This window comes from Piliocolobus tephrosceles, chromosome 5 (genome assembly GCF_002776525.5).
Source record: "Piliocolobus tephrosceles isolate RC106 chromosome 5, ASM277652v3, whole genome shotgun sequence".
Lineage (NCBI taxonomy): Eukaryota > Metazoa > Chordata > Mammalia > Primates > Cercopithecidae > Piliocolobus > Piliocolobus tephrosceles.
The window spans coordinates 50,230,524-50,255,173 of NC_045438.1; the positions used below are offsets into that span (position 1 = coordinate 50,230,524).

Sequence of the window (24,650 nt, forward strand, 5' to 3'; positions counted from 1 at the left end):
TGGGTGACAGAGCAAGACCATCTCTAAGAAATAAAACAAACAAAAAGGATTATAAAGGCAAACAGATTAACCAACAATTTTACATTTTAAAAATTATATACCATAATCAAATGGTACTAAATGTAAAATTTAATCATTAAATTCTAAACCTGTAATCTAATGGAGGCCCTTAACAGGAAATACTGTACTTATATTGGACAAAATGAAAACATTAAAATGAAAACATGACATTTACATGATATTCAGTTTGCCTTAACCTAAGTACTATCATTAGTTATTTTAATTCCAAAGCATCAAAATTTTAATAACTTTCTCAGAGAATAAAAATATTTACATAAATTTTTGAATTAAAAAACAACATAGTTAAGCAGTGTAAAAATTAGCTTTCCACACATAATTGAAAGATTTGAATTTTTTTTATTATCCCAGCAAACATTACACTAGAGAAAATGATTGGGAAAATACAAATAAGTTCATTAAAAACACAGGCTGATTATTCGTATCTATTACATTCAGAATTATGCAAAACAATTAGTTATATTGCAAAGCTGTAATTCCTTTTCTAACAAAGCATGATTTTATAAAACTTTAGTGTTGCCACTGATTCAATTTTAATACAAAATACTTATATACACAATACAATATAAAAGTAAACTGTGTAGTGCCTTCCACAAAAGGATATATTAAGGCGCTTTACAAATATACCAATATTTTGACCCAAATTACTTTTTGCTTTAGATTAAAATGAACAGGCTAAATGTTCCACTTTAAATACCAAAGGAATTTTTATTAAATTTTTTGATCTAAAATACCTTGGGTAACAGCAGCAGCAATGTCTACAAATCCTCCCACTCTATTCTCTAATTTCTAACATATTAAGTCAGAATAAAACAATTCCACTCACAGTTTTGCACTTTGCAACAGCAGAAGGTAATAACTTTTTAAAAAAGTCAATCTCAAAGTGACTTTTTAGTCATACATTCTATAGTTTCTATTACAAATAAGAAGGTAGAAAAGATACAGCAGTAGGGCCTGCCTTATGATGTCACTGGACAATACATAACAGTATCTACAATTACATAATTATAGAACACATCTTATAAATACTATTGATATGCATAAAAAGGGTAAGTACAATAAAGACAGCAAGTTTTTATGAGAAAATTATTTTAAAAGAAAACATACAGAACCAACGTTTTCACTCCATTTCAATGGAAAGTATCTATATTTTTAACATTGTTTTTCTCATCTTTTTGGTCAGGAAGCACCAGATTCTATACTGGAAGAAGTAGATGTAGTTTTGGAATAAGATAGCTGATAAGTATATCCAAACTGTTAAAATTGCTGATACCAAAGGCATGTATACTGCTTCAGATAAATGCAAAAGGCTTATAGTATCAGAGGAAATTTTAAAAGAATACATATTTGCGCCAGGCGCGGTGGCTCACGTCTGTAATCCCAGCACTTTGGGAGGCTGAGGTGGGCATGTAACTGGAGCCCAGGAGTTCCAGACCAACCTGGGCAACATGGCAAAACCTCATCTCTACTAAAGATACAAAAATTAGCTGGGCTTGGTGGCGTATGCCCAGCTACTTGGGAGGCTGAGGTGCGAGGACAGCGTGAGCCCCAAATGTCGAGGATGCAGTGAGCTGTGAAGCTCCACTGCACTCCAGCCTGGGTGACAGAGTGAGACCCTGTCTCAAAACAAAAAACAAAAAAAGAATACAAAATTTGTAGTGTCTGTTACATTTCAGCAATAGGGGGAATACAGATTTTGTGGGAAGGGAAGGGGGAGGAGACAGCACCTTAGATTTCCTACAACATAAATGTAACAAAGTTATTTTCTACTATATTGCACCTTAGTCCAAAAGTAAAACAACTAAATGAAAATTTAAATAAATCAGATTGAAAAAACCCAAAGAGCAAGAGGAATACCTTATAAATGTGAGTACCCACCTAGAAATTCTTGAACTACTTTGTTTTGCATAGGATTTTATGGGACTAACTAAATGTTCCATGAACCATGAGGTGAAGACTGCCATTTCATGAGAGTACATTTTCTTACAATTCCAATTAGAAATCCTTCAGAAATATTTCTGTATCAAGCTTGTAATGAGTCCAACATTTCAGTCCCCTCCAAATGATACATTTAAAACAACTTAATGTACCAGCAAGAGAGGCATTTATAAGGTCACCTTACATCACATGTTACAGACCTTTTCCATCACAAATTATCAGTTTATATAAGATGTGCTGAGTAGTGATTGGTAAGTTAAAAACAAAGTTCTTAGTTTAATATATCAATTTTCTCATGGGACAGAGGTCCATAACCTAGAGCCTGTGATAGGTTTCAGTATGTCCAAAATCCCTTGAAACTGCATGCAACATTGTATGTGTTGATTTTTTTTTTTTTTTTTTTTTCTGGGAAGAGTCCACAGCTTCCTTCAGATTCTCAAAAGAACCACTAACCCCAAAAGACCCATGATAACATAGTAGTAGGTTTCCAAGCTGAGTTCTGAAGGGACCACCTGTACAAAGGTAGGAAGTGTGGGCTAATACGTGTTCTTTGCCCTGACTCTCCAATTCAACTGCAACAGCTCTGCCTTTAATTTTACTACATATATGGTTTCAATTAGCTTTTATGTGAAGAAAGCTAAAAGTATGAAAATTATTAAAATTATGCCTCCAATCCCCAAATAGTAACTTTTGATAAAAACAATCCCTTATCAGTGGAGCTTAAGAAAAGGAAATAAAATACAAATTTTACTATGGTCAAAATAGAGCCTTTTTCCCCTTCCTAAAAGATAAGCTCATGTAATTTGGTATGAAACTTTAATCTTCCCTAGAACCTAAGCATTATACATAATAGGCATGTTGAACACATTATTTAACCTTAAATAAATTAGAAGGACTTGAATTTTCTACTAAGACCACTCTGTAAATTTTTCTAATTATTAATGGCCATCTTAAGAGTTAATTTTTTCACCAATTAATCTGCCCTTAGGTAAAATATTGCCAGATAGCCAGATTTTCCTTTGCCAATAACAATCTGTATATGCAGCACTGTTCTGAAAGCGGAAACAGGTAACATTGATGATATAATCAAAATAGTTACTATACAGGAAAAGTATATGAAAATGAAAATAATTCTTTGCTTAGGATGGTGAAAAAAATTTTAGCTTTCAGTACTGAAAATTTTTATTTATGGCAGCTTTGTTCCCTTTTAAAATTGGAAGCAGCATCAAAAATAACAATATGGAAAAAAAGCTAGTAGTGCTTTGGCTTCTTTTAAAGCCAGTAATTCTTGAGAAATAAATGCAAGAAGATTAAATATTCCATGGGGGCAGGGAGATAAATGCATTATTTTTCCTTCTGACAAACATATTAATATTTTTTCAACCCTGTATTCCTTAGTTTCAGGATGTGAATTATACAGATTAAGATTAGCCCAGGAACACTCACCAACACGATGGCTTAATTTCTCTAGCTTATCTTGTATCAAAAACAAGGTTATGAAGGGAAAAAAGAGCTCTGTAAATACGGGGTATGTTTCATATTTGGTTAAAGCAAGATAAAACTAAAACTGTCTTTCAAAAAAATTTCAAAAACTCTTGTCTTTTAAAATTATTTAGCATATATACAAATAGACACCAGATTTCTCCTTTTAAACAAAGCACTACTTATTTTAAGTACTTTAAGTACCAAGAACTGACTGTAATATTCAGTTCATAATTTACTTTCCTTATAACAATTTTTTTCTAAATACTGATTTAAACGGCTGGAATAAATTAACATTTTAAAAGGATTTCCCATAATTTAGGAAAATATAATATTGTACACAGAGCACACATATATAGCTCTGTCATATTTGCATAATTTTATTCTCAGAACCTCAAAACACCTCGCATTTCAGGCCCTTTTGCAAATTCTCATTACATTTATTTACTAGTGTGTTAAACATATACTAGATCGCGATTTTTAATTTCTGAGCCTGTGTTTTGATCATCTTCATCCGACTGCTGCTCTGAGCCTTGTGAATTAATGTATTCATATTCAATAGGCTTCGGATAATTATATGGGTAGCCATTGTCATCAAAAAACCTTCGGAAGGTAAATTCATAGAATGCATGTTCAGGATGCTTCCCATTTTTATACCATCCATTGAGAGTGTCATTTACATTTTCTTCCTCGTTATCGTCACTCCATAACTTATCAGGATCAACAGGATCAAAATTTGATGTATCTGTTGGGTGTGTGATTTTAGGAATGTATGAAGCAGATTGCTGTCTCAGGTCACTGGAGAAATCAATTGTTTTAAAAAATGGATGAGCTTTTATTTCATCAGCACCATTCTTGCCTAAGCGATCTTCGGGTCCTCGGCAAAGTTTAATAATAAGATCAGAAGCTTCAGGACTGAGTTTAGCTTGTGGTGGAATGTGAAGAGATGTTTGCCAGTTGATAACCTTTAAAGATTTTTTAAAATTAGGGGGAAGAGATAAATTAGAAAAATAAAAATTTCCTTCAAGTTTTATACCAAAAGTCTCACTGGGCTATTTTTGTATTTTAAATAAATTACATGATATTTTGCTGGAAAATAATTTTTTCTCCTATCCCATCCTCTCCAGGCAACTTCTACTCACATTATAAGACTCAGTGTCAGTTTTAATCTCCCCTAGTAAATCTTTTTGCCTACGGTAGAAATGACTACTTCTACTCTGCCTCCCCTGTACCATATATTTATTTCTATCATATTTCTCATACCTTGTGGTACCTATTTATGTTTATGTCCTACTGAAATATAAAATTCCATTAAGGCTAGGGATCATGTTTTAGTGGTCTTTGTATCTCCTAGTGCTCAGTAAATTGCCTGACACATACTTAATACATGTTTGATAAAACTTTTTCTGGTGCCAAGCATGGTGGCTTTTGCCTGTAATTCCAGCACCCTGGGAGGCAGAGGTGGGAGGACTGCTTGACGCTGGGAAGGTTCAAGACAAACCTGGGCAACAAAGCGAGACCCCTTCTCTACCAAAAAATCCTTTAAAACTTAGCCAGGTATGGTGGCATGCATCTGTAGTCCTAGCTACTCAGAAGGTTGAAGCAGAAGGATTCCTGGAGCCCAGGAGTTTGAGGCTGCAGTGAGCCATGACTGTACCACTGCACTCCAGCCTGTGTGACACAGTGAGACACTGTCTCAAAAAAAAAAAAGCTCTGGTTATGAATAAAATGAAATGAGGAAGAAAGGAATGCCAAGTGAAGTCAGACTACCTAGTCTCTCCCACTGAACTCTTGGGAGGCAGGGGAACTGGTATACAACTCCAAGTACGATATTAAATGGATTTGGGGCAAACTCTGTTAAGTGGTAGAATTGTCATTTAACAAAGTTAAGATACCTTCAACTTGGGCAGGCGCTGTGGCTCATACCTGTAATCCTAGCACTTTGGGAGGCCAAGGTGGGTGAATTGCTTGAGCCCAGAAGTTCAAGACCAGCCTGGGCAACACGGCGAAACCCCATCTCTACAAAAAATACAAAAGTTAGCCAGGTTGGTGGTGTACATCTGTGGTCCCAGCTACTTGAGAGGCTGAGGTGGGAGGATCACCTGAGCCCAGGGAAGCCGAGGCCGCAGTGAGCCGTGATTGTGCCACTGCACTCCAGCCTGGGTGACAGAGCAAGACGCTGTCTCAAAAGTGGAAAAAAAAAATCTTCAACTTGTTGCATGGTAGGCAGTCAATAAATATTTATTAAAAAGCTGAATAAATGAACACTATAATCTTCCTTATTCATAGAGAAGCTAGTCAGCTACTACAGAGGGAAGAAAATATACTCCCTCTTCTATTATTTGTTCCTTTTAAAGTCTTACCCCAGATTAGAAAATTGAGATGCTTCAACTAATAATATAATATTTTAAAAACCTTTTTGGAAAAAAAGATATAGTTAATAATAGTTATTTATGCTTCCAGGTCCATCACTTATTTCAAACTGGAGAAAAAAAAAATACAATGAGATGAACAATTTTTTTTTTTTAAACAGAGTCTCACTCTGTCGCCCAGGATGGAGAGCAGTGGCGTGATCTCGGCTCGCTGCAACCTCTGCCTCCTGGGTTCAAGTGGTTCTCCTGCCTCAGCCTCCTGAGTAGCTGGGATTACAGGTGCCTGCCACCTCGCACAGCTAATTTTTTTGTATTTTTTTTTTTGAGACGGAGTCTTGCTCTGTTGCCCAGGCGTGATCTCGGCTCACTGCAAGCTCTGCCTCCCGGGTTCATGCCATTCTCCTGCCTCAGCCTCCTGAGTAGCTGGGACTACAGGCGCCCGCCACCACGCCCGGCTAATTTTTTGTAGTTTTTTTAGTAGAGATGGGGTTTCACCCTGTTAGCCAGGATGGTCTCGATCTCCCGACCTCGTGATCTGCCCGCCTCGGCCTCCCAAAGTGCTGGGACTACAGGCATGAGCCACTGCGCCCGGCATTTTTTTGTATTTTTAGTAGAGACAGGGTTTCACCATGTTGGCCAGGCTGGTTTCGAACTCCTGACCACAAGTGATCGATCCACCTTGGCCTCCCAAAGTGCTAGAATTACAGGCGTGAGCCACTGTGCCTGGCCAAGTTTGACATTTTTTATTTTAATGTGTATTTAGGATTTTTTAGTTAAAGGCCAAAAAAAAAAAAGACTAAGCACAGCAAAAGATTCAGATAATTCAAAGATGGATGAATAAAATTATATAAACTGAAGCACAGAGAGAAAACATGTAGAATAAAAGAAAGAATAAAGCATAAGAGAAATGGAGGACAATATCAAAGGAATAGCATATGTATAATCATTAGAGTCTCAAAGGGTGAGAAGGAAGCAAAATAAATCTTTGAAGAGATGACAGAGAATTTCCCCAAATCGATGAAAGTCATTGATGTACATTTCAAGAAACTGAGTGAATCTCAACCAAGAAAAATACAAAGAAAACTACACATAGGCACACCATGGTCAAACTGAAGAAAACCAAAGTTAAGGAGAAAAAAATCCTAAAAGCAACCAGAGAGGTCCCAGTTTTGAGGAGGTACTACGTATACTCTCCCGTCTCCCTCCCACAGAAGGCAGCTATAAAACATCATCAGGATGCATGAAGCAGCTACTTCAAGACCCTGAAAAGTAAATAATAACAGGTAGATTTGGGGAGAAGATGTAAATCTGAAGTACCAATAAACCTGGTGACCATTTAAAAAAAATATTCTGTAAGAGACAGGATTCTCACTATGTTGTCCACGCTGGTCTTGAACTCCTAGCCTCAAGCAATCCTCCCACCTCAGCCTCCCGAGTAACTGGGACTACAGGCCTGTGCCAGCACACCCAGATCCATTTTTTTCACTCTAGTAGTCTGTAGGCTGGACTCAAGGTAGCCCAAAACTTGGAAGGAGCTGAGCACAGACAGAGAGCTAGAGGAGAAGTCCCTGTAGTTCAGGCTCAGGGAATAGAAAAGGAGTTTCCTGGTAGCAATGCAGGTGACAATAAGAGCCAATATGCCCCTAAAACTGACAGATGAACCCTCCTCTCCAATTGGAAATAAAATAACAAAGCATGGGCTGGGCTCGGTGGTTCACGCCTGTAATCCCAATACTTTGGGAGGCCGAGGTGGGTGGATCACTTGAGGTCAGGAGTGCAAGATCAGCTTGGCCAAAACGGTGAAGCCCTGTCTCTATTAAAATACAAAAATTAGTGGGGTGTGGTGGTGCATAGCTGTAATCCCAGCTACTCGGGAGGCTGAGGCAGGAGAATCACTTGAACCCAGGAAGCAGAGGTTGCAGTGAGCCAAGATTGTGCCACTGCACTCCAGCCTGGGTGACAGAGTGAGACTCCATCTCATAAATATATAAATAAATAAAATGATAATAAAGCATAGGGTCCCAATAAGATGGGTTGAATCTCTGTTGCTTGTTTTCTCTCTGTATCCTTTTGCCACCTTGTCCTGGATTCAGGTGCAGTTATGAGATATTGGTACAGTTGGGTAAGTAAAGCCTCACTTTCTGGTCAGAGAACTAAAATAGGGAGCCCCAGGGAACAGGAAGGTACTGGGGACATCACAGAGAGGGAGGAGATTGGGCAAGTGACCCCATTAAGTTGCTGATGAACTGCTGGGCTCCCCCACCAAACTGTATCTACGTGAATCGAATCCTAAGGAGCATAACAAAGACTTTGAGAACTGAACTAAGGAAAAGACCATAGCCTACAAAGAGATCTGCCTAGAAAGGAAAAAAGGCTTTGAAACTGACATTGAAATCAAAAAAGCCTGGTTGGAACTTGTGGCCTGAACCCAACCAGGTTTAATGCTTGTCAAAACAAGGTCAAAATTATCCATAAGATCCAGAGTCTCCGCTGGGCCCTGTGGCTCACGCCTGTAATCCCAGCACTTTGGGAGGCCAAGGTAGGCAGATCACCTGAGGTCAGGAGTTCGAGACCAGCCTGGTCAACATAGTGAAACCCTGTCTCTACTAAAAATACAAAAATTAGTTGGGCGTGGTACCACGTGCCTATAGTCCTAGCTACCTGAGAGGCTGAGGCAGGACAATCGCTTGAACCTAGGTGGTGTAGTAAGCCGAGATCGCACCACTGCACTCACTCCAGCCTGGGTGACAGCAAGACTCCGTCTCAAAAAAAAAAAAAAAAAAAAAAAAAATCCAGAGTCTCATAATGTGTTATTTAAAATGTCCAGAATACAATCCAAAATTACTTAGTATAAACAAAAACACACACAAAAAAACAAAAAAACCGGAAAATTTCAACTAACATAGAAAAAGTCAGTCAGTATTGGTATGACATAGATGCTAGAATTTTCTGACAAAAACTTGAAAGTAACCATTATAAAAATGCTCCAGGTCAGGCGCGGTGGCTCACGCCTGTAATCCCAGCACTCTGGGAGGCTGAGGCGGGCAGATCACGAGGTCAGGAGATCGAGACCATCCTGGCTAACACGGTGAAACCCTGTCTCTACCAAAAATAAAAAATTAACCAGGTGTGGTGTCTCTGCTAAAAATAAAGAAAATTAGCCAGGTGTGGTGGCGGGTGCCTGTAGTCCCAGCTACTCGGGAGGCTGAGGCAGGAGAATGGCGTGAACCTGGGAGGCGGAGGTTGCAGTAAGCCAAGATTGTACTACTGCACTCCAGCCTGGGCGACAGAGCGAGACTCCGTCTCAAAAAAAAAAAGCTCCAAATAAGGATCAACACTCATGAAATGAAAGATAGGTCTCAAGCAAAGAAATTGAAGATATAAAGTATCAAAAAGAAATTTTATAATGGAAAAATAACCAAAATAAAATACTCAATGGATAGTCTCAATAGCAGAGTGAAGATGTCAGAGGAAAAAAATCAGTGAACTTGAAGATAGGTTGATACTGGCCGTGCACAGTGGTGTCACTCCTGTAATCCCAGCACCTTGGGAGGCCGAGGCAGGTGGATTACTTGAAGCCAGAAGTTGGAGACCAGCCTGGCCAACATGGTGAGAACTCTGTCTTACTAAAAATACAGAAAATCAGCTGGGTGTGGTGGTGCGCCTATAGTCCCAGTGACTCGGGAGGTGAGGTGGAAGGATCGCTTGAACAAGGAGCTTGAGATGGAGCTTGCAGTGAGCTGAGATCATGCCACTGCACTCCAGCCTGGGCAACAAAACAACACTGTGTCTCAAAAAAAAAAAAAAAAGAGGTTGATACTAATTATGCAATTCAATCAACTGCTCATTCTGAAAAGCAGAAAAAACAAAACCTTAAAATGTAAGTAGAATTTCAGGAATCTGTGGGACCACACCAAAAGGTCTAACATTCCTGTGATTAACATCACAAAAGAAAATGTGTGGTACAGATAAATATTTGAAGACATGATGGCTGAACACACCCCAAATTTGATCAAAGACATAAACCTACAGATTTGAGATGCTTGGTGAATACCAAACAGAATAAACCCTGAGAAATCCACGCCCAGATATATCATAATTACAATATAGAAGAAAAATTATTGAAAGCAGCTACAGAAACATAATGCATTATTTGAGGGATCTGAATAATTGCAGATGTCTCATCAAATTATGAATGACAGAAGGAAGTAGACATTTTAAAGTGCTGTAAGAATTAAAACCCAGAATTTTGTATCAAGTGATAATATATGTCTTTTTTGAGATGGAGTCTTGCTCTATCACCCAGGCTGGAGTGCAGCGGTGCGGTCTTGTCTCCCTGCAACCTCTGCCTCCTGGGTTCAAGCAATTCACCTGCCTCAGCTTCCCAAGTAGCTGGGATTACAGGTGTACGCCACCAGCCCAGCTAATTTTTGTATTTTAGTAGAGACGGGGTTTCAACATGTTGGCCAGGCTGGTCTCAAACTCCTGACCTCAGGTAATCCACCCGCCTCGGCCTCCCAAAGTGCTGGGATTACAGGCATAAGCCACTGTGCCCAGCCTCAAGTGATAATATTCTAAGGAAGGCAAAATAAAGACATTCTCATATGGAGAGAAATTAAGACACTCTGTTATCAAGACACTTGCTCTAAAGTATCTGCTTAAGGAAGTTGTTCAGATGGAAGAGATATGATATAGAAGGAATCTTGAAACAGCAGGAAAGCAGGAAGAGCAAGGAAAACGCTAAATATCCAGGTAAACATAAATGACTATTCTTCTCATCTTTTTTATTATTATTTTTTTTAGAGACAGGGTCTCATTCTGTTGCTCAGGCTGCAGTGTAGCAGTATGATTATAGCTCACGGTAGCCTCAAACTCCTGGGCTCAAGTGATCCTCCTGTGTCTGGAGTAGCTGGAACCACAGGCACGTGCCACCATCCACCATGCACAGCTATTTTTTTTTTTTTTTTGGTAGAGACATGGTCTATGATTTGTTACTCACGCTGGTCTTGAACTCCTGGCTTCAAGCAATCCTCTTGCGTCAGCCTCCCAAAGTGCTGGGATTGTAGGCATGAGCCACTGCATTCAGCCTCTCACCTTGAGTTCTTTAAAGAACTTGATGGTTGAAAGCAAAATTGTTACATTGTTGGATGAGGCAGGTTGTGAGACAGGGTCACACTTTGTTGTCCAGGCTGGTGTGCCCAGGCTGGTGTGCTTATTAGCTCTTACTGCAGCCTCGACCTCCTGGACTTAAGGGATCCTCCCACTTACCGGCGCCCCTGCCCCAAGTAGCTGGGACTGTACGCGTGTACTACCACACACCAGCATGCGAGGTTAATTAAAAAAATTTTTTGTAGAGACAGGGTCTTACTATATTGCCCAGACTGATCTCAAACTCCTGTGTTCCAGTGATCTTCCTGCTGTGGTCTTCCAAAGCACTGGGATTATAGGTGTGAGCCACCACATCTGGCTGGATGAGGTTTTATTTATTTATTTATTTATTTATTTATTTATTTATTTATTGAGGCGGAGTCTCCCTGTCGCCCAGGCTGGAGTGCAGTGGCGCCATCTCGGCTCACTTCAAGCTCTGCCTCCTGGGTTCACGCCATTCTCCTGCCTCAGTCTCACGAGTAGCTGGGACTACAGGCGCCCGCCACCACACCCGGCTAATTTTTTTTATTTTTAGTAGAGACGGGGTTTCACCACGTTAGTCAGGATGGTCTCGATCTCCTAACCTCATGACCCACCTGCCTCGGCCTCCCAAAGTGCTGGGATTACAGGGTGAACCACCGTGCTGGCTGGATGAGGTTTTAAGCGTATGTAGATGTAATGTATAAAATAACTACAAGCCAGGTGTAGGCTCATGCTTGTAATCCCAACATTTTGGGAGGTTGATGTGGGAGGATTACTTGAGCCCAGAAGTTCAAGACCAGCCTGGGCAACATAGTGACTAGTCTTGATTACAAAATAATAATAAAATTAGCCAAAGGTGGTGGCACGTGCCTGTAATCCAGGCTACTTGGGAGGATGACACAGGAGAATCTTGAACCCGGGAGGCAGAGGTTGCAGTGAGCTGAAATCATGACCCTGCACTCCAGTGTGGGCAGCAGAGCAAGACCTTGTCTCAAAAAAAAAAAAAAGAAGAAGAAGAAAAATAAAATAACCACAATATAAATAATAGAGAATAAAGGGACCTATATGGCATATGGTTCTACGTTGAACTTGAAGTGGTAAAGTATAAATTCTAGGTAGATAGTGAAAACTTAGGCTGGGCGTGGTGGCTCACGCCTGTAATCCCAACACTTTGGGAGGCTGAGGTGGGTGGATTGCTTGAGGCAGGAGTTTGAGACCAGCCTGGCCAACATAGTGAAACCCTGTCTCTACTAAAAATACAAAAATTAGCCAGATGTGGTGGAGGGCACCTGTAATCCCAGCTACTCAGGAGGCTGAGGCAGGAAAATCACTTGAACCTGGGAGACAGAGGTGGCAGTGAGATGAGGTTGCACCACTACACTCCAGCCTAGGCAACAGAGTGAAACTGCATCTCAAAAAAAAAAAAAAGGAAACAATATATATTTTGTAGTCACTAGAGCAATCACAAACAAAACTATATAAAGAGATAATAGTAAAAAACCACAGTAGAAAGAGATAGCACAGAAAATAGCAGAGTAGGAAGCATCAGGGGTCTACCCTTCCCTAAAATCAATCATTAAACTGGAAAAAGACTATCAGAATAAACTATTTTGGAACTTTGGAACCTTACAGCAGCCAGGAGAGTGCTTCATGAAGGGAGAGGCTGCTAAAATTTGGTTCAGACAGCAGCGTGTGTGAGCCCACTACCATCTACCATTCCTCAGTCCTGTGGCAGTCAGGAAAACCACAGCTTGCCTTCCTGGAGCAGCTGTTTAGTGCCAAGGTGGGCAGTAAGAACTCTGCCCTCTAAAAATTTGAGGCTGTCCATCTTGGTTGGTGTTAGTGATTCCCTGAGGGAACAGCACAGATGCCTGTCTGTCTCTGACCTGCTCTGGCAGATTTAAAGAGACAGAGATCCATTTCTTCTTTTGACCCAGACATGTAAAGAAATATGTCAGGTCACTGGATTGGTTTACTTTTTGCCTTACTGTTGAGTTTTAAGGGTTCTTTATACATGGTAGATTAAAAAAAACCTTTCTTAGCTATGTGATTTGTAAATATTTTCTCCCAGCCTGTAGCTTGTCTTTTCTCTTGACTATTATCTGTGGTAGAGGGAAAGTTCTTAGTTTTGATGAACTTTTTTCTTTTATGGGTCATGATTCTGGGGTCATTTCTAGGAACTCTTTACCTAACCCAAGCCCACAAAGATTTTCTCCTATGTTTTCTTCTAAAAGTATTATACCTTTAAGTTTTATCTATATATATGTGACTCAATTTGAGTTCATCTTTGTAAAGGTGTGAGGCTCAGTTTTTTTTTTTTTTTTTTTTGAGACAGAGTCTTACTCTGTTGTCCCAGGCTGGAATGCAGTGGCACGATCTTGGCTCAATGCAAGCTCTGCCTCCTGGGTTCAAGTGATTCTCCTGCCTCAGGCTCCTGAGGACCTGGGATTACAGGCATGCACCAACCACACTTGGCTAATTTTTGTAGTTTTAGTAGAGATAGGGTTTCACCATGTTGACTAGGCTGGTCTCAAACCCCTAACCTCAGGTTATCCATCTGCCTCGGCCTCCCAAAGTGCTAGGATTATAGGTGTGAGCCACTGCACCTGGCCTGATGTTCATTTTTTTTGTATATGGCTGACCAGTTTTTTCAATACCATTTGTTGGTGATCTGTCTGCTGCAACCTTGCAAAGTGTTGGGATTACAGGTGTGAGCCACTGCACCCATTCCAGTACTTTGGGAGGCTGAGGTGGGTGGATCACTTGAGCCCAGGAGTTTGAGACCAGCCTGGGCAACATGGCAAAACCCTATATCTACAAAAAATACAAAAAAAAAAAAAAAAAGCACCTGTGGTCCCATCTACCAGGAGGCTAAGATAGGTTGCTTGAGCCAGGAGACAGAGTTTGCATGAGACAACATCATGCCACTGCATTCCACCCTTGGTGAAATGTTTTGATCCTATCTCAAAATAAATAAAGTGCTGGGATTACAGACATGAGCCATCATTTCTGGCCCTCAAAGAATAATTAAGAATGATCAGGAGGCTGGGTGCGGTGGCTCATTGGGAGGCTGAGGCGGGTGGATCATAAGTTCAGGAGATTGAGACCATCCTGGCCAACATGGTGAAACCCCGTCTCTACTAAAAATACAAAAACTAGCTGGGTGTGATGGCACGTGCCTGTAATCCCAGCTACTCGGGAAGCTGAGGCATGAGAATCACTTGAACCCAAGAGGCAGAAGTTGCAGTGAGCTGAGATTACGCCACTGCACTCTAGCCTGATGATAGAGCAAGACTCTGTATTAAAAAAAAAAAAGAGAGAGAGAGAGAGAACGACCAGGAGTTAATTAGACTTCAGAAAGAAGGAAGGGTTATAGAAGAGAGAGATGGAAGTAGGGCATTCCAGACAGAGGGAATAGTATGAACAGAGGGCAAATTCCAACTTTAACCCATGGACAAAGGAATCACCAAAGGGTATTAAATCAGACAGTGTATGGTCAAAATTGTGGGTAGCTTCTCATTTAAGTGCCAGAGGTATTTTCAAATGGGGATATAAACATTTGTTTGTAGTTTGCATAGAAGGAGACAAAGCCAGGAGGCAGTAGGTGACAAGGAGTGAACTAAAATAAATCTTCAAAATGGACTAAAGGCCTGTTTTGTTTTGTTTGAGAAGGAGTTTCGCTCTTTCACCCAGGGTGGAGTGCAATGGTGAGATCTTGGCTCACTGCAACCTCTGCCATCGGAGTTCAAAGGATTCTCCTGCCTCAGCCTCCCAAGTAGCTGGGATTACAGGTGTAACCATACCCAGCTAATTTTTGTATTTTTAGTAGAGACGGGGTTTTGCCATGTTGGCCAGGCTGATCCCAAACTCCTGACCTCAGGTGATCCACCCGCCTACACCTCCCAAAGTGGTAGGATTACAGGCATGAGTCACCGTGCCTGGCCTAAAGACCTTTTTGAGAATGATATATGAGTATGGTGTATGAGTGAGAGGGGATACAAGATTATGGGGATATGGCATCATGGAGACTGGAGTTCACACATGCAATTTTAGTGAGTTCATATACCCTTACAAGTTCATTCTTTTCCTTTTATAAATTAAACTCTTTTTTTTGTAGAGATGGGGTCTCACATTGTTGTCAGGCTGATCTTGAACTCCTAGGTTCAAGCAATCCTCCTGCCTCAACCTCCCAAAGTACTGGCATTATGGGTATGAGCCACTGCACCCGGCCCAAGCTCATTCTTTAACTCCAGACTAAAATGCTCTAAGTACTAATAAATAAAGGTCAATGATGTAGCAACTTTGTGAGAATTCTTTTAATATAGATGCCATACCTTACCTTCATTTGTGTTTCTAATGGTGTTTGTGCCAAGAAAGGAGGTTGTCCCACCAACATTTCAAAAAGAATAACACCAACACTCCACCAATCACACAACTGTGTGTATCCTAAAATAAGATACCAAAGTTAGTTATTTACAAGCACTTTAAAAATGCTCAGAATACAATAAAAATTAACATTAAATCACCAATTTATATTGTAAAATTAATACTTTTATTATAAGCCTGAAAAATAAGGCGTATTCTAGTGTTGTTTTGGCTGGTCTAAAGGCCTACTGAGATTTTATATGAAAGAAGTGCTTTACCTGTTCGTAGCAATACTTCAGGTGCAATATAATTGGGAGTCCCAACCAAAGAATGTGCTAAACATCGCTGGTGCTGGCGTGCAGCTCTCCGCTCTAATGGCTTCAGTCTGTCTCCACATCGACAGCTTGAGGGATCCCCCCATTCATTACTGAAATCCATGCTATCTTGCCGTGGATGGTCACCTGCACAACAAAAGAATAAATAAATAAAATCAACAAGGACAACAGTAAACCTGAAGTCTATTTAATCTTCTGACATCATGGTTTACGGTTAACAACATTCTCCCTTGTGACAAACTAAGACACAATGTATGCCAAATCATGGATGGTGTTTATTACCAATTAGAGCCTGCTTTCTGAGATGTCAATAGGAATGATTTTACACTTGAAAAAAAAAAAGCCTAAGATTTAGCAATTTATTCAATGTTAAATAACAACAATATGAGTCATGGGGAGATTAAGAGTTTGTTATTTAGCCCACTCCCTGGTACTACTCTGGACAAACTTTCAAACAAATTAGATCAGTGTTTCATTCAATAAATGACGGTGATAAGACAAAGCTCTGGTTACATTCTAGTAGGAAAAGAAACAAAACAAACAATTACACATATAAGGAACAGTGACATACCCTACACAGAGAATCAACACAGGGTGATGTGACAAATGTGACTGGATAGCTACATAAGACTGAATGGCTAGGAAAGACCAATTGAGAAGGTGACATCAGCTAAATCATAAAAAAACAAGAAGGACTCAACCATTTAAAAATCAGGTTTAGGTATTCCACACAGAAATAACAGCAACAGAGAGAAGAACAGTGCAGCTGATAGAGGGGAGAACTGTAGGAAATGGGGCAAGAACTGTAAGAAATGCAGCAGGAACAAATACACATGGGTTTTGCAAGCAATAGAAATGGTCTGCCTTTTACTTCAAGTAAAGGGAAAAGATATTGGAGAGTCTGAAGCAAGAAGATAACAATATCTGATTTACGCTTAAAAAGAGTTCTTTATGAGCCATGTGAAGTTTGAAAGGTCTATTTGAAATCCATGTGAAGATAGACAGGAAGCAGTTGGATAGAGAAATTATGAATTTCAGAGAAAGGCCATTTCTGGAGACAGAGATTTGGAAGTCATTAACATATAGATGGCATGAAGTCACCTAGAATATAAGAAATTAATATTTATTATATTTATATAAGATAACATTTATCTGGGATGTTTGATTAAAATATGATTTCCCTTTGGGAGACCGAGGCGGGTGGATAATGAGGTCAAGAGATTGAGACTATCCTGGCCAACATGGTGAAACCCCATCTCTACTAAAAATACAAAAATTAGCTGGGTGTGGTGGCGTGTGTCTGTAATTCCAGCTACTCAGGAGGCTGAGGCAGGAGAATCGCTTGAACCCAGGAGATGGAGGTTGCAGTAAGCTGAGATTGCGCCATGGCACTCCAGCCTGGCAACAGACCAAGACTCTGTCTCAAAACAAACAAACAAAAAAAACAACAACAAGAACAAAAAGATTTCTATGCCCCATGAAGACTTTTGATCAAAAGACAGGAATAGAGCCTAGGAATCATGTTTTTAAGAAGCTTTTCAGGTAATAATTCAGTCGAATCTGGGGAGACACTAAATTCCACTATGTCAAACATTAAAGTAGGTTCAATTGTCTCAGTTCTACCCATTTTAATGTCAATCTACTTGTGTTCACAGAAGCACAGGAGGCCAATACTTACCTTAGAGAATTGTTGTGAGCATATTAGAATATATTGTTAAGCACCTAGTACGTAGTATTTAACAAATGTTAGATTGATTTACACTTCCATTAGCGCTTGGAGGGATCTTGGTGAGGCAGTGTGGTGTAGTAGAAATAACATGAGCCCTGAAATCAGACAAACCTGCGTTCAAAGCCTAGCCCTTACACTTGATTTCTGTCTGACCTTGGGCAAGTTACTTCATCTAACTAGGCCTCAGTTTCTTCATCCTGCCTCACAGTGACATTGTGAGGATAAAATAGGATCAAGGATCATAAAGTGTTTAGGGTTATATAAGTTGTGTAATAGTCACGTAATGGAATCCTAAATAGTAGTGAAAATAAATGTTACATGTAATAACATGGAGGAACCTCAAACAAGTCAACACAAAGAATATATATAGATTAAATTTAAATAAAGGTTAAAGAGTAGGCAAAATGAAATAATATATTATTTAGAGATATATACATTTGTAATAAAAGTATCAATAAAAGTAAAGAACCTATTATAAAGTTCTGAAATATAATTATCTCTGTGGAGGAGAAAAGGAGAAGTGATTGTTTAGGGGCTTCTAAAGTACTGATAGTCTACTTCTTTAACTGAATGATGGATATGAGGATTCATTAAAAAATTATTTTTAAAATGTTATTTGGCCAGGCGCAGGGGCTCACACTTGTAATCTCAGCACTTTGGGAGGCTGAGACACGTGGATCACCTTCAGGAGTTTGAGATCAGCCTGGCCAACATGGCGAAACCCCATCTCTACTAAAAATACAAAAATTAACCGGGCATGGTGGCAGGTGCTTGTAATCCCAGCTACTCAGGAGGCTGAGGCAGGAGAATCACTTGAACCCAGGACGGGGAGGTTGCAGTGAGCCGAGATTGCGCCACTGCACTCCAGCCTGTGTGACAGAGCAATACACCATCAAAAAAAAAAAAAAAAAGTTATTTGTCTGATATTTACAAATAAAATGTAAAAGGTGTGACTCAAAAAATGTTAATGATATTTAGAAAGAATCAAGTCTAGCACATTCTTTCATTTTATAAGTCTAAGTGCCTAAAGGATTCACCCAAGTTTATCCAACAGAATCAAGACCTGACCCACATCTTCTGGCTCTCATCCAGTGATGATATCATCTTATAATTACTACATCAATAAATTACATTAGTATGAACAAACTAAAATAAATTTGATGAGTTTACTTACCACTCTGATAGTACTTAGAATCGTGTGTCCATCTGAAGCCAGTGCAGAGGCCAAAGTCAGTCAATTTAATATGACCATCACGATCAATCAAAATATTATCAGGTTTAATATCTCTATGAATAAAACCCATTTTATGAACACTTTCAACTGCACAGGTTAGTTCTGCTATGTAGAATCGTGCCAGATTTTCTGGAAAGATGCCCATTCTAATTAATAGGCTCATCATATCACCCCCAGGAATGTAGTCCATTACAAAGTATAAATTGTCCTTATCTTGGAATGAATAATACAGACGAACTACCCATTCATTGTCAGCTTCAGCCAGGATATCTCTCTCAGCTTTAACATGAGCAACTTGATTTCGAAGAAGAACATCTTTCTTTCGAAGAGTTTTTGTTGCATACAAAGCCTTGGTATCTACTTTTCTTGCTAGGCAGACTTCACCAAATGCTCCTATTCCTAGTGTCTTTATTTTCACAAACATAGATTTGTCCATTTTAGCCCTTTTAAGACGGATGTAATTAGATTCTTTTTGGCAAAGCATCTTTCTCATTTGATCCTGGGCATCTTGAGATAATCCAACCTAGGCAAATAAACTAGATGTTAAATAAGAATTATCTTCTTCAATATTGAATATTAAGAAATAGCTTGGAAAAACTTCAGGCATATATTTAAAGGTTAAATACATAATTTTTAATAAAGCATGTTAGAAATCTAGAAAACATTTCAAAGGAAATTAATGATCAAAAGTGCAGCCTAAGGGGTAGTTAAAAGGATATTCAAAGTGAATACATATGCAAATTCAGCTGTGGAGCACAAGAAGAGGGTACCAGATGAGTAAGCTTTCTACTCTTCTTTAATGCACTCCAAAAAAAAAAAAAAAAAGGTTCTCAATGTGCAACAAACACCTGTTAACATGCATCTTCATTTATCTCTCTGTTATATGCTTCTCTTGGTGGAATTTCTAGGCCTCAAATATTCTTCCTCCTATTTTGTCCTTCATGAAAAAAAATAATTCTTCCACTCCAGGTTCATTTATTCTAAAAAATTAATGTACCAAACAACAACAAAACAATACCTTTTCTAACCCACCAATCCTTTCCCCATTCTCAATGAATACATAATAGTCATTAATAATCTTTCCTTTTCTCTTTTTCAGGGCATTAGAGTAAAGGTGCGACTCACAGCCCACCACTAACACAAATTGCAAAGGGTTTCTCCTACTTCGAAAAGAACAACCTGGTTGTTCACAAGATATCCTTTGGATATTTAGGAATACTTCAAAGAATAGTCAGTGTGACTCATGAATATATAAAAAAATAGATTAAAAACAAAAACTAACTTCTAAGTATTATAGATATGGAATGCCTGGATTTAAAAGGGAGAAACATTTTTGGCTAACTAATAAAGAATTAATTAAAGGGTTTAAATAAATTCAATTGGAAAAGTGGGGTCTAATTCTAGAAATACAAGACTAAAATAGAGCAACCACATGCTTCTGTTAGGATTCATATTTGCATGCAAAATCTTTTAAGGGTGGCATGCCAGACTTAGTTCAGAACTGTTTCTCTTAAAATCTTACTTGCCTACACAGTAATGGAGACTACAGAAGTCAGCAAAGCTTCCAACACCATAAAAGTTTAAATCAGCTATTAGTGAAAGTGAAGAGGAAAAAGGAAAAATAAACTAAGAAAATACACATAGACAGACTTTAGTAAGAAATCCTAAGAACTAAAATATGAATAAGTCATAGAAATTATTATGGTATTTCTCATTTAATAAAATATAAAATGGAAAAAAACACTGTAAAATCAGATTTGGAAAAATCATTTTATAAGAATGGTTCTCTCAAGTATATATATAAAGGAGTTTAATCACAAGGTTAATAAGCCTCTTGGATTGTGAGTGACAGATGTAAGATTAGGAGTCAAATCTTTGAACTGTAAGCATATGATAAAAACAATAATAGGCGGGTGCGGTGGCTCACGCCTGTAATCCCAGCACTTTGGGAGGCAGACGCGGGTGGGTCATGGGGTCAAGAGATCAAGAGCAGCCTGGCCAACATGGTGAAACCCTGCTTCTACTAAAAATAAAAAATTAGATCGGTGTGGTGACGGGCGCTTGTAGTCCCAGCTACTGGGGAGGCTGAGGAAGGAGAACTGCTTGAACCTGGGAGGTGGAGGTTGCAGTGAGCCGAGATGGCTCCACTGCACTCCAGCCTGGCGACAGAGCGAGACTCTGTCTCAAAGAAAAAAAAAAAAAAAAGATGATGATCGTACTACCTTAATATCTAGTGAAGAGATCTATGTGAAATGACAACACAGATTAAAATGTTTACTTATTCTGATCTCCCTTTTAGTGCAGTTTGACTAAATAATTTCAGCACATTTTTCTCTAGTATATTATAAAAATGAAATGAGAAGGGAGAAATAACTGAAGGGAATTTCTTTTACACTTTCTAATAAGATCTATGTGACGAATAAACCCATAAACTCCAAATTTTCTACAAGTAAAAGGAACTGTTTCATAAGTATATCAAGATATGAGACTCACATTTTTTTTTTTTTTAATTAATTTATTTTTTTGAGATGGAGTCTCGCTCTGTCGCCCAGGCTGGAGTACAACGGCGCGATCTCGGCTCACTGCAACTGCCACCTCCCAGGTTCACGACATTCTCCTGACTCAGCCTCCCCCGTAGTTGGGACTACAGGCGCCTGCCACCACGCCCGGCTGATTTTTTTTCGTACTTTTAGTAGAGACGAGGTTTCACCGTGTTAGGCAGGATGGTCTCAATCTCCTGACCTCATGATCTGCCCGCCTCGGCCTTCCAAAGTGCTGGGATTACAGGCGTGAGCCACCGTGCCGGGCTTGAGACCCACCAATTTCTAGTTTATGTTTAAATGTTGTAAGATAATGTACAAAACCTAGAAAACAACCCTTCCTCCAATTTTCATATAAAGGTATTATGTACACCTAAACTATATACTGCAAATTATATTTTTCTTAATTTACACAAGATTTTATTAGAGGAAATTCTGAGTAAATCTTGAAATACTAAAAAAAAATGCTACAATCAAAAGCACTTCAATATTTATTCACTTTTAAATTCTGTAACTGATAATATATTGTATTTAGCTATAAAAAAAGAAAAATACTGGAGCACAATATTTTAAAATAAACACCAAGCAAATAGATTTTAAGTATAAAAATGGACATTTTAAAAGGTTTTACCCGCATCATTTCATTCTCTAATTGTTTTTTACGATGTAGACGCTGCTGATGAGATTTGAGTACATTTTCTACATGTTGCTCCATAAAGAATTTAAATGCTTGAGGAGAATAACTTTGAATACGAGATTCCCTTCGCTCTTCATCTTTCTTGTTTTTCCTAACAGTAATGGGTGAAGTTGTAATCTGTTTCTTTTCTTTATCCCCACTATCAACATTTTCATAACTCTTTTCACTCTCATCTTCCTTGGGCAAGCTTGGCTGATCCTCTTTGCTAGGCTTACTGATTGATTCATATGGAGGAACAGATGGGTTTTGGTGCAGCAGATGTTTTGGGTAGGGTGGTGGTGGTCCTTGATAGTTTGGAGCTTCAGCAACAGGTGGCATCACAGTCACATTTGAAGCGGTTCCCTCAGGAAAAGGACTGGGTTGAACAGTTTGAATTGGCTGTGGTATCCAAGAAGGGTGTGTAGGTGCTAAAGCAGTCTGTAGCTCTGGTTTTAATACACGCATGCTTTTCACAGGCTGTTGAATAGGAGCTGGTGTAATTGCAGTGACTGTTGTAGCGGAAGGCTGAGAATTAGCAGAGTGACTTGCTCTATTTCCTAATGGGTTATTAAAAGAATTTGACCTCACTGGTATGTTAGGTTGCCATGTAGGGATTTCATGCCCACTGCTCGGGGATGACTGGGCTGGAGCAGAAGATGACTGAGGCCAATTTGTTTGCAGTCCAGGTACATTAATGTTATATAGTTCCATGTTATGACTATTTCTGTTTGGCACCATCATAGACTGAGGAATATTTCCATTTGTATATGACGAAGGAGCAGCAGATCCCCCTGTTTGTAAAGCAGAAGGGCTTTGTCCATTAGTTGCAGTCAGAGGATATGGAGGTGGTGGCTGCCGATTCACAGTGCCAGCAGGGACAACATTTTGGTGTATCATGAAATCAGTTTGTCCAGTACCATTCTGCATTCCAGGTCTCCCTGATGGAAAGTTAAATTTGCTAGAACTCTGCATGATGATTGGTTGTCTGCCAACAGGAACAGAACTAATGCCTCTCTGTCCCTGATTAGAAGGATTCATGGGGGAAGTATTGAGAGGTGGTGGAGGATAGCCCTCTTGCCATGCCCCAGGTGGGACAGGAGAGATTCGGGAGATTACGTATTCCATGTTTCCAGAATAGCGTTTTGTTTGAGAGTTTGGTTCCCATGAAGGGGGAGGTGGAGTTGTACCTCTTGGAGGGGGAGTCTGGCCTCTTGGAGGTGGTGGAGGAGTAACACTCCTTACTTGAGGTGGAGGTGGGGGGTTCACTCTCTGTCCGTTGCTGGGGTGAGCTTGAGCAAATGCTGTTATACCAGATCCAGACAAAGGTCTTCCTACATCTGTCTGTGAGTTGGGACTCTCAGAATGATAGGCCACACTTTCTCCTAGTGGTTGGCCATGCCTCTGAGGAACTAAGGATTCTTTAGAACCTTTCCAGCTCTGTTTGCGGTTAACTGATTGTTGCACATTTCCTATGGTTATAAGAGAGATAAAGAGGAAAAAGAATCATGTTTTCAACCTCTTATTTTTGAAAAGTTTACAATTCTGATACTACAAATGATATTCAATTCTCTTTCAAGAATTATAAAAATATAAAAAAATTCAAGTGATCTCTTGTACAAAATGGTGACTGTAGTTAATAACGTATTGTACTCCTGAAAACTGCTAAGAGAGTAGATTTTAAGTGTTCTCACTACAAAAAAATGATATGTGAGGTAATAATACGTTATTTAGCTCAATTTAGCAGAAAAATAAAAAAGAGTTATAAAAATAAAATTTCAGTAAGTGGTTTCCTTTCACCTTTTAAAATTTTATTTACTTTTGACCGGGCGTGGTGGCTCACACTTGTAATCCCAGCACTTTGGGAGGCTGAGGTGGGTGGATTGCTTGAGCCCAGGAGTTTCAGACCAGCCTGGGCAACATGGTGAAGTCCCATCTCTACTGAAAACACAAAAATGAGCCAGGTGTGGTGGCTCATGCCTGTAGTCCCAGCTACTAGGGAGGCTGAGGTTGAAGGACTGCTTGAACTTGGGTGGTAGAGGTTGCAATGAGCTGAGATAATGCCACTGTACTCCAGCCTGGGAGACAGAGCGAGACCTTGTATCAAAAAAAAAAAAAAAAAAAGTATTCTTGACTGATGGCTCAAAATTCACAAAGTACAATATCATACTTCTGTTCTTTAGCCGACCGATCTTTAATAAGGTACTTCAGGGATATAAATATACAAGTTAGTACTATAGTATAGTACTACAGTATAGTAGTACTATAGTATAGTATAGTACATCCTATATGTACTACTACTATGCCTAGGTTTTTTCATTAAAGAAAAGGAAATTTATATACAAATTAAAAGTATTTCCTCACTTTAAAAAAATGTTACCATTGTTTGTCACCTTACGGATATACCCTAATTTATTTAATCAGTTCCTTCACTGATGGACATTTAGGTTATTCTCAGTCTTTTGCTTTATACATTAAAAAAAATGCAGCAATGAAAAATTTTGAACAGGCCAGGTGTTGTGGCTCAGGCCTGTAATCCCGGCACTTTGGGAGACTGAGGTAGGCGGATGACTTGAGGCCAAGAGTTTGAGACCAGCCTGGCCAACACAGCGAAACCCCATCTCTACTGAAAATACAAAAAAATTAGCCAGGCGTGGTAGTGTGCACCTACAGTCCCAGCCACTCGGGAGGCTGAGGCAGGAGAATTGCTTGAACCCAGGAGGCCAACGCAGCAGTGAACCGAGATTGTGCCACTGCACTCCAGCCTGGGTGAC

General features: G+C 39.4%; 1 protein-coding gene across 3 annotated transcripts in view; it reads right to left on the reverse strand.

The window, feature by feature from the left end:
• Nucleotides 1-397: 397 nt before the first annotated feature.
• LATS1 (large tumor suppressor kinase 1) overlaps nt 398-24,650 on the reverse strand; it is a 58,007-nt gene continuing 33,754 nt past the window's right edge. The window contains exons 4-9 of one of the 3 annotated variants that reach the window (XM_023188432.2): nt 21,835-23,348; nt 18,604-19,186; nt 15,644-15,826; nt 15,340-15,446; nt 11,239-11,337; nt 398-4,463 (exon numbers count right to left, since the gene is read on the reverse strand). In XM_023188432.2, coding sequence (XP_023044200.1) covers nt 3,954-4,463; nt 11,239-11,337; nt 15,340-15,446; nt 15,644-15,826; nt 18,604-19,186; nt 21,835-23,348 — 2,996 coding nt within the window. In that variant the 3' untranslated portion in view covers nt 398-3,953. Of the gene's footprint in view, nt 4,464-10,869; nt 10,983-11,238; nt 11,338-15,339; nt 15,447-15,643; nt 15,827-18,603; nt 19,187-21,834; nt 23,349-24,650 lie in introns of all 3 variants that reach the window. The other 2 variants (XR_002725583.2, XM_023188431.1) reach the window with 2 other exon arrangements.